The sequence below is a fragment of the Castanea sativa genome, chromosome 1, assembly GCF_040712315.1.
Source record: "Castanea sativa cultivar Marrone di Chiusa Pesio chromosome 1, ASM4071231v1".
NCBI classification, from domain to species: Eukaryota; Viridiplantae; Streptophyta; class Magnoliopsida; order Fagales; family Fagaceae; genus Castanea; species Castanea sativa.
The window spans coordinates 66,979,605-66,996,530 of NC_134013.1; the positions used below are offsets into that span (position 1 = coordinate 66,979,605).

Here is a 16,926-nt window from a genome sequence, read left to right on the forward strand (position 1 = left end):
TGCATGTTAAAGTTAAATTTCCCTCAGGGGAATGTGTTGAAGAGGTCCTCGGCAGCTAATCGGTGGCCAGGCAGTGCATATCGGCTGCTGTCCTGCATCAGACGGAGGCCGAATCTTCGGCCCTGATCACTAAAGGTTTATAGCAATTAACTGCTCCCGGTTCATCTGGGATGGTGACAGGGGAGGAGACATATTGTGAGGAGTTGGAGAAGTTTCCAATAGCCGATGACCCAGAGAGGTTCTTCCAAGTCGGTGTACTTTTGCCACACCAAGAGAAGATGGAACTGTTAGAATTCTTGAAGGACAATGTTGATGTTTTTGCGTGGGATCCTTATGAAGCTCCAGGCGTTGATCCGAGCTTCATTTGTCATCACTTAAATGTCAATCTAGCTATCGTTCCGAGAAGGCAGCCACCTCGGCGATCCTCCATGGAACATTCCGAGGCTGTGAAGGAAGAGGTTCTTAAGCTCAAAAGGGCTGGTGCTATCAAAGAGGTTTTCTACCCCGAGTGGTTGGCCCATACGGTTGTTGTGAAAAAGAAGAATGGAACGTGGAGGGTATGTGTGGACTTCACTGATCTGAACAAGGCCTGTCCTAAATATTCGTTCCCAATGCCACATATTGATCAACTAGTGGATGCCACTGTCGGACATCCTCGGATGAGTTTTTTGGACGCCTTCCAGGGTTACCACCAGATTCCCTTAGCATTAGAGGACCAGGAGAAAACTGCCTTCATAACATCGACGGGGAATTATCATTATAAGGTCATGCCATTCGGCTTAAAGAATGCTAGGGCTACCTATCAAAGAATGATGACCAGAATGTTCGAACAGCAAATGGGGAAAACCATTGAGGTATATGTTGACGATATGGTGGTGAAAAGCAAAGCAATATCCTCACACGTGAAAGATTTGGCCGACACTTTTCAGATACTGAGAAAGTACAAGTTGCGCCTCAATGCCTCAAAGTGCTCTTTCGGCGTGGGGTCGGGAAAGTTCTTGGGATATATGATTACTCATAGAGGCATAGAGGTAAATCCGGTGCAGGTCAAGGCTATTCAGGACTTGCAGTCTCCTCGGAACCCAAAAGAAATCCAGAAGTTAACGGGAATGATTGCTGCCTTGAATAGATTCATATCTCGGTCGGCTGACCGGTGTCGCCCTTTCTTCCAACTGTTGAATAAGTGGAAAGGGTTTCAATGGACTGAGGACTACGAGTTAGCTTTTCAACGGCTCAAGCAATATCTTTCTCAGCCACCTATTCTGTCTCGTCCGAAGGCACATGAGATTTTGTTTGCTTACCTGGCAGTGGCCGTCCACGCGGTCAGCCTGGTCCTGATAAGAGATGATGACGGGGTGCAAAGACCGGTATATTATGTTAGTAAGTCTTTAGGTGATGCCGAAGTGCGTTATCAACCTTTAGAGAAAGCGCTCCTGGCTGTGGTTCATGCCACGCGAAAGCTTCCCCATTATTTTCAGTCTCACACGGTGGTTGTTCTGACTCAGTTGCCCCTCAAGGCAGTACTGCGTAGCGCCGACTACTCAGGAAGGGTAGCAAAGTGGGGGACCATCCTAGGGGCTTTTGATGCTAAATACAAACCTCGCACCTCGGTGAAGGGCCAGGTCCTCGCTGACCTGGTGGCGGAATTTGCCGAACCATTGCTAGAAGAAACTCTGCAAGAGGCCCACATGGGTGAAAAAGCAGTTGAGGCAATTACAGTTGCGGCGTCTCTGATTTAGGAAGTGTATGTAGATGGGGCTGCTAACCAGAGAGGGTCTGGTATTGGACTCGTTCTAATGTCCCTTGAAGGAATTGTCTTTGAAAAATCTTTAAGATTGGCCTTCTCGGCTACTAACAATGAGGCCGAGTATGAAGCAGTCTTAGTAGGTATGCAGATGGTACGTAAGATGGGTGGCAAGGAAGTCCATGTCTTCTCGGACTCCCAACTGGTGGTCGGCCAGGTCATGGGGACCATGGAGGCTAGAGACCCCAGAATGCAGGAATATCTGGCCCAGATCAAACGCCAGCAGACTGAGTTTGGTTCCTTCGCCTTAACCCATGTCTCTCGGAGCGGGAACACCCACGCAGACTCCTTAGCCACGCTGGCAACTACCTCGGCTCAGGGTTTACCTAGGGTTATCCTCGTTGAGGATTTACTAAAACCCTCTGTTGTCATTGTTGACGCACCCCGCATCCATCTAATAAGGCCCGGACCTAGCTGGATGGACTCAATCGTATCCTTTCTTAAGAATGACATCCTTCCCGGGGACAGGGCTGAAGCAGAAAAGATACGTCGAAAGGCGTCGCGTTTCTGGTTGTCCGAGGACCAGAAGCTATATAAACGATCCTTTTCAGGACCGTACTTGTTGTGTGTGCACCCTGAATCAACAGACGCATTACTGGAGGAACTGCATGAGGGAATTTGTGGGAGCCACACTGGGGGAAGGTCCTTAGCCCATAGAGCCCTGACTCAGGGTTATTGGTGGCCCAATATGCAGAGGGAGGCTCAGGACTATGCCAGAAAATGTGATCAATGTCAGAGGTTCGCCCCTAATATTCACCAACCTGGAGGGGTTCTCAACCCTCTCTCCAGTCCTTGGCCTTTCGCACAATGGGGCCTGGACATTGTAGGGCCATTTCCGAGGGCTGCTGGAAACAAAAGATGGCTTCTTGTGGGAACAGACTATTTCACCAAGTGGGTTGAGGCCGAGCCTTTGGCAAATATTAGAGATGTTGACTCAAAGAAGTTCGTCTGGAAAAACATCGTCACTAGATTCGGAATACCACACACACTCATCTCAGACAATGGTGTCCAGTTCGATAGTAAGGCTTTTAGGAAGTATTGTGGTGACATGGGTATCATAAATAGATATTCCACCCCAGTTTATCCTCAAGGAAATGGACAAGCCGAGGCTGTTAACAAGGTCATAGTCAACGGGCTCAAGAAGAGGTTGGACGATGCGAAAGGTAGATGGGTAGAAGAGCTCCCTCATGTTCTGTGGACGTATCGAACCACACCGCGCAGGTCCACTGGAGAAACGCCATTCTCAATGACTTATGGAGCTGAGGCGGTGATACCACTGGAATCTGGTTTTCCTACCCTAAAGACGAGTTCTTTTAGCCCAGAGAATAATAAAGGACTCCTAGAAAAGGATCTTGATTTACTTGAGGAACGGCGTGAGGCAGCTATGGTCCAAATAGCTTATTATCAACAGAAGCTAAAACGAGGGTATGATGCCCACGTAAAACTAAGACCACTCGCGCCAGGTGATCTTGTACTAAGGAAAGTTGTAGGCACTTCTAAGAACCCAGCTTGGGGTAAGTTGGGACCCAATTGGGAAGGCCCCTATCGCATTGTTTCAGTAGCAAGCATAGGGTCGTATAGGTTAGTTGACCTAGACGAAAGAATTGTACCACGTCCATGGAATGTAAATAATCTTAGAAGGTATTACTATTAATGAAATGTGCATTTGTCAGTTGATATTCCAAAGTCATGATTAGCTCTTTTGTTTGAAATTATCATTTTTAAGAATCAAACAGAAACTTGGTTAAGTGTAGTCCTCGGACCACAAACCTAGTGGAAATTGATGTCTTGTCATTTGTTAAACAGAACCTTAGTTATGTCGGGTCTTCGGACCTCCTGCTTTGGGAAAATTAACATTTGAAATTATCATTTTTAAGAATCAAACAGAAACTTGGTTAAGTGTAGTCCTCGGACCACAAACCTTGTGGAAATTGATGTCTTGTCATTTGTTAAACAGAACCTTAGTTATGCCGGGTCTTCGGACCTCCTACTTTGGGAAAATTAACATTTGAAATTATCATTTTTTAAGAATCAAACAGAAACTTGGTTAAGTGTAGTCCTCGGACCACAAACCTTGTGGAAATTGATGTCTTGTCATTTGTTAAACAGAACCTTAGTTATGCCGGGTCTTCGGACCTCCTGCTTTGGGAAAATTAACATTTGAAATTATCATTTTTAAGAATCAAACAGAAACTTGGTTAAGTGTAGTCCTCGGACCACAAACCTTGTGGAAATTGATGTCTTGTCAGTTGTTAAACAGAACCTTAGTTATGCCGGGTCTTCGGACCTCCTGCTTTGGGAAAATTAACATTTGAAATTATCATTTTTAAGAATCAAACAGAAACTTGGTTAAGTGTTGTCCTCGGACCACCAACCTTGTGGAAATTGATGTCTTGTCACTTGTTAAACAGAACCTTAGTTATGCCGGGTCTTCGGACCTTCTGCTTTGGGAAAATTAACATTTGAAATTATCATTTTTAAGAATCAAACGAAAAATTGGTTAAGTCTTATTCTTCGGACCACGACTTTGATCAAAGTTAACTTCTTATTATCTCTGGGTGCTAATGCGTTGCTGTTTACTAACTTGGATCCTAAGTTTTATATTTTTAAGTGTTAAGCAAATTTGTGTAAGGAATGGTCCTCGGAACTTACATCCTACTAGAAAAGACAATGTACATTACAAGGGTCCAATCGTTATACGAGGTTTTCTCTTCCTTTTCAATCAAAGGCATTGTTTAAATATCTCAATCATATCACCTTCTGTTAAATCTTTAATAATGTGTGTATGATTATGGGGAAGTTATGATTGTGCAATCCTGGGAGTTAGATTTGTTTACTCTGAGAGACTTTCGTTATGTATTAATGGGAAACTTTTGCGATAAATGTAAAAAGAATAAAGTAAAAACAGATGCAACACGAGTAAAAATCAAATAAAGTTGTTCTTCATTAATCATTTAGGTATGCATTACATATAAAGGCTGAACATGGAGAAATAGAAGCCCTAAGCTAAGTCCTAAGCTTTTGGAGGAGGATCTTGCTGAGAAGTGCTGGTTCCCTCTGTCTCTTTCAACTCCAACTCAAAAGCAGACAGAACCTTGTTTTCTTTGTCTGCTACTTTGGTTGGAGGAACATTGGACTCCATGGCTTGGCTCAGTCCCTTCTCGGCATTTCCGCCTCCTTCCTTGTCTTTATTGGAACCTGAAGGTTCTGTAGGATCTGGAAGAGCAGGAAGAGTTGTCTCAGGGGTAGGAGTAGTAGCAGGAGCCTCTTCAATCTCCTGTATTTCCAGGGGAAGCCAAACGTTCTCGGATTTCCTCAGATCCGAAGATAGAGGAACTCCTGCTACGTTTAAAGCTTCCCCCCAGACTTTTTGACAGTATTCTCGGCACAAAGCCGCGAACTCCTCTGTCAGTTGCTCCTCAGTGGTTGCTACCCCTTCCTCGAAACTCGCCTGCTTGGCAATTTGTAGAGAGAGTTGGAAGGAGCTGGCTTCTTCCTTCATCAGCGCCAGTTCCTTTTTCAGATCCGAGCACTCCCTTTGGGCTTGGGCGAGCTCTTCATCTCTTTCGCGGAGGAGCTTGCGCTGCCCTTCTATCTGGGTCTTCATAGTCTTCAAGTTTGACTCGACCCCATTTTTCTCTCTCCTCAGCTCAGCCACCTCCGAGGTAAGCTTTTCGTTCTCAGCAAGGGCTGTGCCCAGGGTCTTCTCTGTCTCCAGCCTAATCTCCATCTCAGTCCTGGCCTTCTTCCGAGTATCTTCTATAAATTTCTCGGCTGTAAAGACCTCCTGAATGGCCTGTAACAAAGTGTGATGGAATTAGGAATAGTAAACAAACTTATGAATATTGTTAAATGTGGAATCTTCCTAAAAAGGGGTAAATTTACCAGCGCTAAATCCCTTTTTAAAGAGAGGAATAGTTGCGGCTAGTTCATTTTTTCCAAGGTCTCCATGTCCTTGGGCAACAGGAGAGGGCGCTCCAACGCTTCGGCCAAGTGGTAGGCATGACCTTGTTGAACCGCCCTTATACTGGATTGGCAGGAGATGGGGGCGCCGTCCAGTCTTAATTCGGGGGACCAGGTGGTCGGTGCTCGGCGCACTTCAGCCTCGTCCCCAATTTCCCCGCTTTCAACTGAGCGGGCCCTACCCTTGCCTTTGTCCAGCTTCTTCTGCTGAACCGGTGGGAGTTGTTGCCTTGGTTTCTTGGGGTCCTTACTGATCGTCCCCTCAGTATCCCCCTTTCTCTTCTTTTTGGGATCCTCGGCTGGAGGTTTTGGCTCAGCTGGAGGAGGGGGAGGTGGTAAAGATGGGGGAACTTGGGAAGTCCCCGTCTTCTTCTCCACAACCTTCGCAGCTCTATTGGTAAGGAGACCCTGCATCCTGCCCATATCTTCCTCAGATTCGTCCTCGGGTAGGGCAACCACAAACCCTGCAATTCCAGAGGCCTCGGCGGCTTCTTCCTCCTCGTCGGAAAGTACAACAAACTGATTCCCGCGAGGTCCCTCGGTGTCTTCGAGATGGAATTTGTCTATCTCGTCGTCTAGTGTATGCGAAGAAGACACCCGTTCTTCTGGAACAATAGTTGCCTGGGAATGCACGGCGAGGGGAATTGCCGCTATGGCCTGGTTGTATAAAACGGTGTCAGGGGCGTCAGGGAGATCGTGGTCGTCCAAAAAGTTGGGCCGGGCTACGTTTATTTTTCTTCGCCTCCGGTCACCCGCGATTATGGCGTTTTCTATTTCTTGGAAGTCCGAGGATATGGGATCGTATCCTAAAATCAGATGGGCGGCTCTAAGTTGTAAGTCCTCGCTGACAAACACCTCGGAGCGAAGCACTCGGCTTAGATCGGTAACGCTGCAGTGGCTCAAACGTGGACGCACGTGCTGCTTATCTGTAAAGAAAGAAGTGAACAACATGGTCAGATTCACATAACGAGTGACAAAGTTAAACAAATATAAACACATATTAGTGTGCATGTTTGTGAGTGTCAAGGAAGTTGCGAGGTGGGGAGGTTAATCCTAAGGTGTCGCACCTGGATCTCCCCACACCACTGGGCAGTGGAGGCCGTCGTGCCAGTTTCCAGACACGATCAAGTAGTCGTCCTTCATGCCTTTGTTGGATTTGGGCAAACAGGAGATCAGCCTAACGGTACTGGACCGAGACTTAATGTAATAACCTACCTTAGAAAGTTTATGGGACTCGTACAGAAAGACGACGTCGTGCCAGGTGAGGTTTAAACCCATCTGCTCGTTTAGAGCATCTACACTACCCAAAACTCTAAAAACGTTTGGGAGGCACTGATCGGGACACAACCGGTGGTTGCGAAGGTACTCCCTAGTTACGGGTCTCATTGGGAGGGTCATCCCACCTTCTATAAAGGCTATCATTGGGATGATAACCTCTCCCTCTTTCCTAGAACCGGCCACGGCTTCTGCCGGGCAATATTTTAATCCTACGTTGCTGGGAATACGGTACTTGGCCCTAAAGCCTTCCATCCCAGCGGCGGTATCAACTAGACACTTGAATCTTCCCATTACAGAGGAACGAGAGACTAAACTCTAAGAAGGAGAATGTTCGTAATGATAGCCGAGGACAAATACCGAGGAGAAAAGGTTAAGAATAGAAGGAGCAAGAACTTACAAAGTTGAAGGTGTGCAAATTTCCACGGTTTTCTGCAAGTAAGGTATGATGGCTGATGTTTAGATGGGATTAGCCCCTGAGGAATTAAATAAAGGCGCAGGTTCCCGAAGCGTCACGACGTGCGAAAAGGCGGCCTCGAAATTATATTTGTCCCGCCTAAAATTTCGTGGAGTAACGAAGACCGTTGGATGCCCATCTCACCGTTGAACATGGGAGACAAAGAGTAACTTACAGTAATAAATGCGCGCGTTTTTAAAAATAAAACCGCCAAGTGGCATCTTCTGGGACGCGATACGATTTCCACACGTGCCATCACTTACAAAGTGCGTGGAGTGGATTCTCGTCAGATCAAAACCCTATTTTTCTCCTCGGACGTTGAAAATTAGAGTTTTGAGGGGCTATTGTGGGGGGTAAAAAGATCCTGATGGGAATGTGGGCCTTTTGAGCCGTGTTAAAGAAGGCCGACCTGCTCTTGGGTTTAGAATTTGTTAGTACTATGGGCCGGCCCATACGCCGAGGATCCGAGGATCCAGCCGAGGGTGAACTTACCCTCGGATGGACACCGAAGAACTCGGAATTTCATAGTAAAGATTAGGGGATGACACGGTTAAGGCCAATGGTTAAAAGGGGTGAACCCTAAGATGCCCCAGAAGCACCGGTGTTGGAGAAATGTCAAGGATAAAGGCTGCCACATCCGCATTAAAGACCCTGCACCTACTACCCTGGCCGCATTAATGGGGAAGTGACACCTGAACAGTGGAAGGAAAACTTCTGGTTACTATTCAAAGGTACTGAGAAAAGAAATATCTAGGTTAAGGGGGAGATGAGACAACACGTGTACAAAGTATCAAAGAGAGGAGTATTTAAGGGGCAACCTAGAACACCAAAAGGGGGACGGACTTTTTGTAACCTAAAAAGAAAAGAAACAAAGAGAGAGATAATATAAGAACAACTCTCGGCTTATGTCCGAGGAAGCTGATTTACTATATTCCTTGTTGTTTCCAAGTATTTGCAATCTTTAGTTTGTCATTTAATCCTCACACGCTTCTAACCTGGGTTTCAAGCCCACACTCTACAAATTCATATTGTTTAAGGCTCATTGGGCCTGAGCCCATAACTGTTCTTGGGACCAGGTGCAATTGTGCACTTACAATATATATATAAGTAAAGCTAAGAAAAAATACAATTAGAGTTTAAATTGGAATTTAATTAGAGTCTAATTTTGCGCCACGTGTCACATCTAATAAAAAGTTTTAATTTTTTGAACCAAGTTAGTTAGTTTAGTGTAAAAATTTAATTTCAATTAGAGTTTAATTTTACGGCACGTGTTACATCTAATCAAAAAAATTTAGTTTTTGTGCCAAATGAGTTAATTTAGAGTAGAAAAAGATGAGTCCAATATAAAGTAATCATAAAAAAAATAATTATATATCTAACACTATATATAACATTAGAGGAAGAGAGAGTTTCAATGATTTTATATTTATGAATCTTTTTTATAACTAAAAACAATTCATTTGGCACAAAAATAATATATATATATATATATATATATATATATATATATATATATATATATAATTTTTGAACCAAGTTAGTTAGTTCAGTGTAACTATTTGATTTCAATTAGAGTTTAATTTTACGGCATGTGTTCCATCTAATCAAAGTTTTTTAATTTTTGTACAAAATGAGTTAATTTAGAGTAGAAAATGATGAGTCCAATATAAATAAATCATAAAAAAAATCATATATCTAACACTATATATAAAATTAGAGGAAGAGAGAGTTTTAATGATTTTATATTTATGAGCCTTTTTTTATAACTAAAAACAATTCATTTAGCACAAAAATTATATATATATATATATATATATATATATATATATATTAATAGGTAAAGTTAAGAGAAAATCCAATTAGATTCTATAATTAAAGTCCAATTTTGCGTTATGTGTCCTAAATTATTTATTTTTAGAGAATTTTATTTCTTAATTTTGGAATTAAATGCGGGATCATATCATAAATATCCATTCAAGTGAGTTGTTGTGTACAAAAACCAAAGAGTCTAAAATTAAATAACATAAAAATATTTTAAAAATTGACAATTTACATTTTATACCTAATAACATTTTTACAAGACTTTTTAAAGAGTTAAAAAATATATATAAGAATGCCTATTAATAATATTCAAATTTTATATGTAAGATTATTGTACTATGCATTTTAATGTGTATCTTTTAAATATATCAATGCATATGCATGGAGTTACAAATTAGTTTCTATAATTAAAAAAAAAAAAAATTGATGTTATTGAAAGTGAAGCAATTACTTTCAAAGTTGATGCTTTATCCATGGTACAACTCATGAATGACTCTCCAAATAATAGTTTGGAATCTCTATTTTCTATTTGCAAGATCCTAGTGATGAAATGAATTTTTTAATGGGAGGATCAAGCATATATTCTAGAAAGCTAATAGATGTTCGGATGCTCTTGCCAAACTTGAAACTTCCTATCTCATGTACTCTTGTTAATTTTGTTAACACATGGTCCACAACAAAGAATCTCCCAAGTACACTTCTTGCTATGAAGGATTATTCCTCTAATAGACTTACTATTATTTCTTGGTTTATGCTTATCCTCTTTTTACTTTTTTTTTTTTTTTTATGCGAAACTTGTAACTTTAAAAATCAACTTGCATCATTCGGGTTTTTTTTTTTTTCCCCCCCTATCAAGTTACAAAAAGTTAGAGATACTCCAATAATAAGCATCACTGATCCGGCGGCCAAAATCAAGCCTAACCTGGATTCTCAACCGTTAGATTACCATACATACTAAAAAAATTGTTTGTCGCTTAAGATAAAGTCAAACCAAATCCATCTTGATCCCACAGACAAACATCCAAAACCCCCTTAAACTCTCTAAACCCCAAAAAGCGTTACTCGGAGCTCCCTCCACTATAAAAAGTGACTCTTCTTAACAAGCCTCGAATGCTACTCCCAAGAACGACGGCACTCCGTTTAAGCGCCATGTCATCCGGCGCCAAAATGTTAGCCTCCACTTCATCGTCTTCGTCGTCGTTTTTGGCCGTGAGAAACCCTAGCTTCTTCTCTTCGACCTCCACGAGGCTCTTCAATGGAGGAGTTCTTCGCAGCGGGAATAAGAACCGTGTCTCGTTCTCTTCCGCTACAAGCTTCGCGAACGCCTCGCTCCGGTGCTACGCTTCTTCGGCTGGCTTTGATAGAGTTCAGGTTCAGAATCCTATTGTAGAAATGGACGGTGAGTTTACTGGCTCTCTGTTTGGTTGGCGAGAAAATGACTTTTTTTTTTTTGTGGAAGTATTTGAATCGCATGTTTAAATTGGGAATTTCTTTGTTGTTCTTTTTGTGCTATTAGGTGATGAAATGACGAGGATCATATGGAGAATGATAAAGGACAAAGTATGAATTTTCATTTCTGAGTGAATTCCTTTTTCTTCTTCTTCTTCTTCGAAGGAATGGATTTTTTTTTGATTCGTTTTAAGTTGGTTTATTGGGAAATTCTGGTTTGTGTGATTGCAGCTTATATTTCCATATTTGGATTTGGATATAAAGTATTTTGATTTGGGAATTTTGAATCGTGATGCAACCGATGACAGAGTTACTGTAGAGAGCGCTGAAGCCGCTCTTAAGTAAGTAATTGAGCTGAAAAACAACATGGTTAAAATGCTTGACTAATGCTAAATTGATGCAGATTATTTTTGTTTATTGCTTTGATCTTTTGGATCATATGAGAAGGAGATGGACTTAGAAGCCAAGTATGTGTAAAGGTCGGACTCAGTACACAAACCTTTTACTTGTAGACAGCCATTCCCCATTAATTTTTTTGGCTAGTGTTAGTATTATGGGTATAAGTTAATTGTACATAAAGATGTATATATAATTCTGATATGCCTATACAAGGAAATTGTTAATGCCAGTGAATAGAAAGGCTTCAAGTGTAGGAGGTTATAGCCTGGTAAGAGTTGTAGTGGTGGAGGGTGGATGAGAGGTTTGCTGTGCTTCAATTATAGGATTTTAATGGAATTAGTGTAGAAGGATTTTCATAGTGGTGGAAACAGGATTTTTAAGTGCCATTGGGCACATACCCTACCCCCTCTCCCTTGTCGCAGGTTCGATCCTGCCTTTTAAGTAGCATGATTTATATTAGGTGCTCATTTTGAATTCTGGAAAGGCTTATGGAATACTTGTCTTGAGGCTCAAATAAAAGCAAAGAAAACTTCAATGCTATTTATTGAAAGAATATTTTACAGTTTCATTGTTTACTACCTAGACGTCTAAAGTATTAATGATCTTTGAGACCCTGTTCATATTTTTTTTTTGACAAGTGACCTTTTTGCGATTCCTTTTAACTATTTATATGCTGCAGGTACAATGTCGCAGTAAAATGTGCCACAATTACGCCTGGTTAGTTAATTCTTTCTTTTCTTCTGCCTCTGTTGTTTCTATTATGGTTGGCAGGAAACATTATTTTGTGGACATTTGGACCATTCTATTCCATATAATGATTAATATGGTTACTAAGTACACAGAAACTGCTTCTTGTTGTTGCTTAATCATGAGTCATTGATTGTCCTTTGGATAAAGGATAATTTTGCTTTTTGCATTTCATATTTTCGCAGATGAGACCAGAGTCAAGGAATTTGGGCTGAAGTCTATGTGGAGGAGTCCCAATGGCACAATCAGAAACATCTTAAATGGTTTGTGTTTGATAAATAATCTCACTCATCAAAAGAAAAAAATGTAAATGAGTTTAGTTTGTTATTTATTGTTTGATATCAGTTATTCTTCACACAAAATTGTGTTCTACCACGCTTTCCCTTTTTCTCTGGTAGCTAATGGTTTGTGTGCTTGACTTAAATTTTTTGAAAAGACTTCAATTTAAAAGCTGATCTTGATGAGGCATAAGCTGTCATAGTTTCATGTGCAGCAATTTTTTGGCAACATATATTAAAAGTAATTGTTTTTTTATTAAATTAGTTAAGTACAATCCATTTCCCAGTTACTACAGGGTCAAATCAAGTTTTACTTATTCGCCTAGCACAATTGACTAGTTTGTATCCTTGGGAAAAGGGGGTTAATCAGTTCACAGAAAATGGTGTCCCCATGGGAATGCCAATTAGATGGACTTGCTAGAGCTTTTAGTTGTTCTAGCTTTTAGGCGAGCAGTGAGCTATTGTGAATGATTCGTTATTTAATAGAAAACCATCAACTTAGCCACCTGAAAGATATTAATTGGTTTTGGGGGGTGGGGGTTATCTATGTGAGTTGTTGGAGTGAAGACTGGAATTAGGTCCTCTGTTCAACTCTTGATTAGATCTTACCAGCTACTTAGTAGAATTTTTTTGTTATTAAATTGGAGTATGATTTATGATGCTTGATTAAGCAAAAGATAAAATGTAATCTTTTTAGGGAATCTGATTCTTTGTCTGAATTCAATGGAGGTGAAATGTGTAACCAAATAAAAGCTGGATGCCTCATCTTTTCAGCCCTATATTTAGGGAGACCATTTCTCCTTTGTCTTCCTAATGAAAGGATTCCTGATTTCTGTAGGAACTGTTTTCCGTGAACCTATCCTATGCCGTAATATTCCCAGAATTATTCCTGGTAATGTTCCATTTCTCTCATAATATTGATAGCAAGGTATTTATCAAAAAAATAATATTGATAGCAAGGTAAAAATTATGAAATGTTGTTCAGTACTAATTTCCAATTTACAGGTTGGAAGAAACCCATATGTATTGGTAGGCATGCATTTGGTGACCAGTATCGTGCCACTGACACAGTCATTGAAGGTCCAGGAAAGCTTAAAATGGTTTTTGGTAAGCTGATTCGAACTTCCCTGCTCATATTAATTAGCTGACACATTTTTCTTTCCTACAAATACTGTTTGTTTCTTAACAACTAATCTGTCTGTTTCTTTTTCTCAGTCCCAGATGATGGAAAGACCCCAGTGGAGCTTGATGTTTTTAATTTTAAAGGACCAGGCATAGCTCTCGCAATGTATAATGTTGATGAGGTTTGTCTAATCGTATTTTCTGTGCTTATTATGCCTCATAATATGTTAATTTTTCTGTTTTGACAAAATTTTCCATACATTGTCAGTCTATTCGAGCTTTTGCCGAGTCGTCCATGTCTCTGGCATTTGCAAAGAAGTGGCCTCTTTACTTGAGCACCAAAAACACAATTCTTAAGAAATATGACGGGAGGTGAGCTTTGCTTTCTCTTTCCAATCAGCTGTGCTTCTTCTGCAAAAAAATTCATCTAAATCGTGTCAATCTCCAATTCCAATCTGTAAAGAGCTGCAGACATTGTTTACAGTTTTAAAACTATTGCAGGTTTATGGACATATTCCAGGAAGTATATGAAGAGAAATGGAAGCAAAAGTTTGAAGAGAATTCAATATGGTTTGCTTTATCCCACTGTGAAGTTGACTTTTGTTGTCTGTGCTTGGAATATCTTCAAACAGTTAACTGAAAGTTTGTGTGGCTTTCAGGTATGAACATCGGTTAATAGATGACATGGTTGCTTATGCAGTAAAAAGCGAAGGTGGATATGTTTGGGCTTGCAAAAATTATGATGGAGATGTGCAGAGTGATTTACTTGCTCAAGGTGATGTCAAAGATTCTAACTTTTGGGGGTAGGCTGCATGATGTCTTAACTTTTTTGTCTGTAGGCATATTATGTACTTGATAATGAAGTGTACCAGTTAGTGCATTTTTGTAATTTTATTCTCTTGAGTGATTGGTTCATTATAAGGAACAACTAAATGGTTAATATCTGCAGATTAGAATATCTAGGTTTGAAAAGAAATATTTACATGGAATTTATACCTTAAAAAAATATACCAGTGGTTTGCGAGATATGCCTATTCATATGTGTTCTCTTTAGTATTTAGTACTTATCTATTCATTTGTTGTTTTTTTCCCCTTCATTTTGTTTGAAGATTTAGCTTTAACCATTTAGTGTTGAAGAACATGTTTTTGTATCATCACTTATCAAAATGAAAGAAAAGAGTTAAGAACCTAGTGTTTCTGGATCATCAGCTCACCACATATTTGGGCCTAAGGAAAGTAAAATTGGGTCAAAAACAGGTTTGCTTTATACATAAAGGTTTTAATCTGTGACAAGGAGTGCAACACTAAGGATATGATTCTGTTGATTTGAAGGCAAGATGGATGTTAAAGCTGATCCTAGTCTTATACAAAATAAGGAACTCTGTAACTCAGTCTATGTGATATAGTTCTCTATATATCTGGTTAGTCATTACAAAAATTTTGATTGCAATGCCAAATGTTGTAGTGAATATTTAAATGGACCCCTTGTCATTGTTATTATGAATGTCCATAAAGCTTCACTAGGGCTGTGCAATATTATTGATACTGTCTGAATGTTTGTTTCTTTCATGCAGGATTTGGTTCCTTGGGGCTCATGAGTTCTGTGTTGGTTTGTATTTTTTTTAAAGGGTATTTAATGTTGAAATCTATATTTTGGCCTGGGGATTGTGGCAATTCTTAATAACCACAATTTGTGCAGTTATCCTCTGATGGGAAGACATTAGAAGCCGAAGCAGCTCATGGGACTGTAACTCGCCATTTCCGATTACATCAGAAGGGGCAAGAAACCAGTACAAACAGTATTGCTTCTATTTTTGCATGGACTCGGGGGCTGGAACATAGGTCAGTTTGCTGTTTTGTAAAAATTGATGCTACATCTTTCATTTAAAAGTTTTTCTAAGAAACCCCTTCCCAAATAAACATAGTTAGATGTTCTGAGTTTACAAACAGGCTTTTCATCATTATTTTGGGCTTACACAATTGCTTTTTTCCCCTTTTTGAAACATCTCCAAAACATTTATGTTAATAAAATATTGAACTGCTTTGATCATATCAGTACATATAAATGGCTGTCATCTCGTGGTTCTAACAATGCACTTTTATGGAATATCAAGCACCTTTCTTTTTCTTTTCTTTTTTTAAAGGGAGGGGGAGTTGGGGGAGGGGGGGGGTTAGAATGGTTTAATGACACATGTATGTAAAATGCTTCTGAGTCCCTGTCATTTGTTATTCTTTTTCCACCTAACAGTTTTTTGAAGTTTGCTGACGTGTGACATACTTTGCTTTGACTGTCTACCTTGTTTTGTTGAATGCGTACTTATGTAAATTGCCATATTAAACTATGTCAATTTGTAAAGGTGCCTACCATTTATATATAATTAGCTATCAGTGCCATTATTTTAAAATTTTGTGTTGGATTTTTAATATTTTCATTAGCCTGTTGATTCTACTGTCAATATTTTCTTGCTCTTTTTCTCAGGGCTAAGTTAGATGAAAACGAGAAGTTGTGGGAGTTTGTTCACAAGTTGGAGGCTGCATGCATTGAGACTGTTGAAACAGGGAAAATGACCAAGGATCTTGCCATTTTGATCCATGGTTCCAAGTAAGTTGCACCTTCCCTCTAATATGCGTTGTCCATAATTATTTTATTTTTTTTTGGAATCAACTTGTTGCTTAATCAATTGAACACTTGAGTCACCTGAAGAACTACTGCATATAGAACTTTGGCAAATCTACATAATATCACTCTCTGAATTGAGCTAGTGTAGCTAAAACTATAAAATGTGTGTTAACTATAAGATATTTGGATAATTATGGGTACTAATTATCCTAATAGTACTCACTATAAGCACATTAGCCTCAACTTTCTGCAGTTTAAATAGCTGAGATGATATTGGTGTCTGCAGGGTATCAAGGGAACATTATTTGAACACCGAAGAATTTATTGACGCTGTTGCACAAAATCTTGAGGCCAAAATTCGAGAACCTGTGCTGTCTCAAGTAGATATTTAGTTACTCAATGAGATAGTCATTCATGGCAGGGAGAATTTTGTAATGAGGTTAAGTTGTCAGGTTTGTGATTGAATATCTTCCTTTCTAAATCGAAGTCCTTTTCCTTCGTACAAGTTTTACATTGGCAATAAGGTCTACGCTTGAGTGCAATTTATAATTGAAATTTCCTGCAGATTTTAATTTGTTTCTAAAGTTGTTTGGGAAGAATAGAAAAGGACAAAGTTTAGCTACAACTTATTGTAACCTAAAGTTATAACATTACTTAAAAACATAAATATTGCTACATATTTTGAAAATTTAACCGTTGAATTACATATTCTTTACGCTCTTAATACATGTCAAATTTTGTATCAATCAGATATTATTTATTATATGATTTATAAGCTTATATTTTATGCATAATTTGAAACTACAAAAACTTGTAATTTAAATAATTTATTAATGACATAGTTATTAATCTTTAATTTTGTAGAAATTTGGCAAGCGTGAAGAATATAAGGGGATGTAATCTAATGGAGGATTTGTCAAAATTCACTTTCAGTAAAAAAGTTTGTAGGCTAAGGTTATAACTAATTTTGTAGCTAAATTTTGTCCAAAAG

The 16,926-nt window shown here is 39.6% G+C and overlaps 1 protein-coding gene across 1 annotated transcript; it reads left to right on the forward strand.

The window, feature by feature from the left end:
• The first annotated feature begins 10,334 nt into the window (after positions 1–10,334).
• On the forward strand, positions 10,335–16,623 carry LOC142644696 (isocitrate dehydrogenase [NADP]). Its single transcript, XM_075819274.1, has 15 exons — positions 10,335–10,719; positions 10,837–10,880; positions 11,001–11,110; positions 11,848–11,885; positions 12,101–12,178; positions 13,032–13,085; positions 13,199–13,300; positions 13,409–13,497; positions 13,584–13,687; positions 13,817–13,885; positions 13,975–14,090; positions 14,890–14,924; positions 15,015–15,157; positions 15,795–15,917; positions 16,222–16,623. The coding sequence occupies exons 1-15, from the start codon at positions 10,431–10,433 to the stop codon at positions 16,325–16,327; spliced, it is 1,500 nt and encodes a 499-aa protein (XP_075675389.1). The 5' UTR covers positions 10,335–10,430; the 3' UTR covers positions 16,328–16,623.
• Positions 16,624–16,926: the final 303 nt, after the last annotated feature.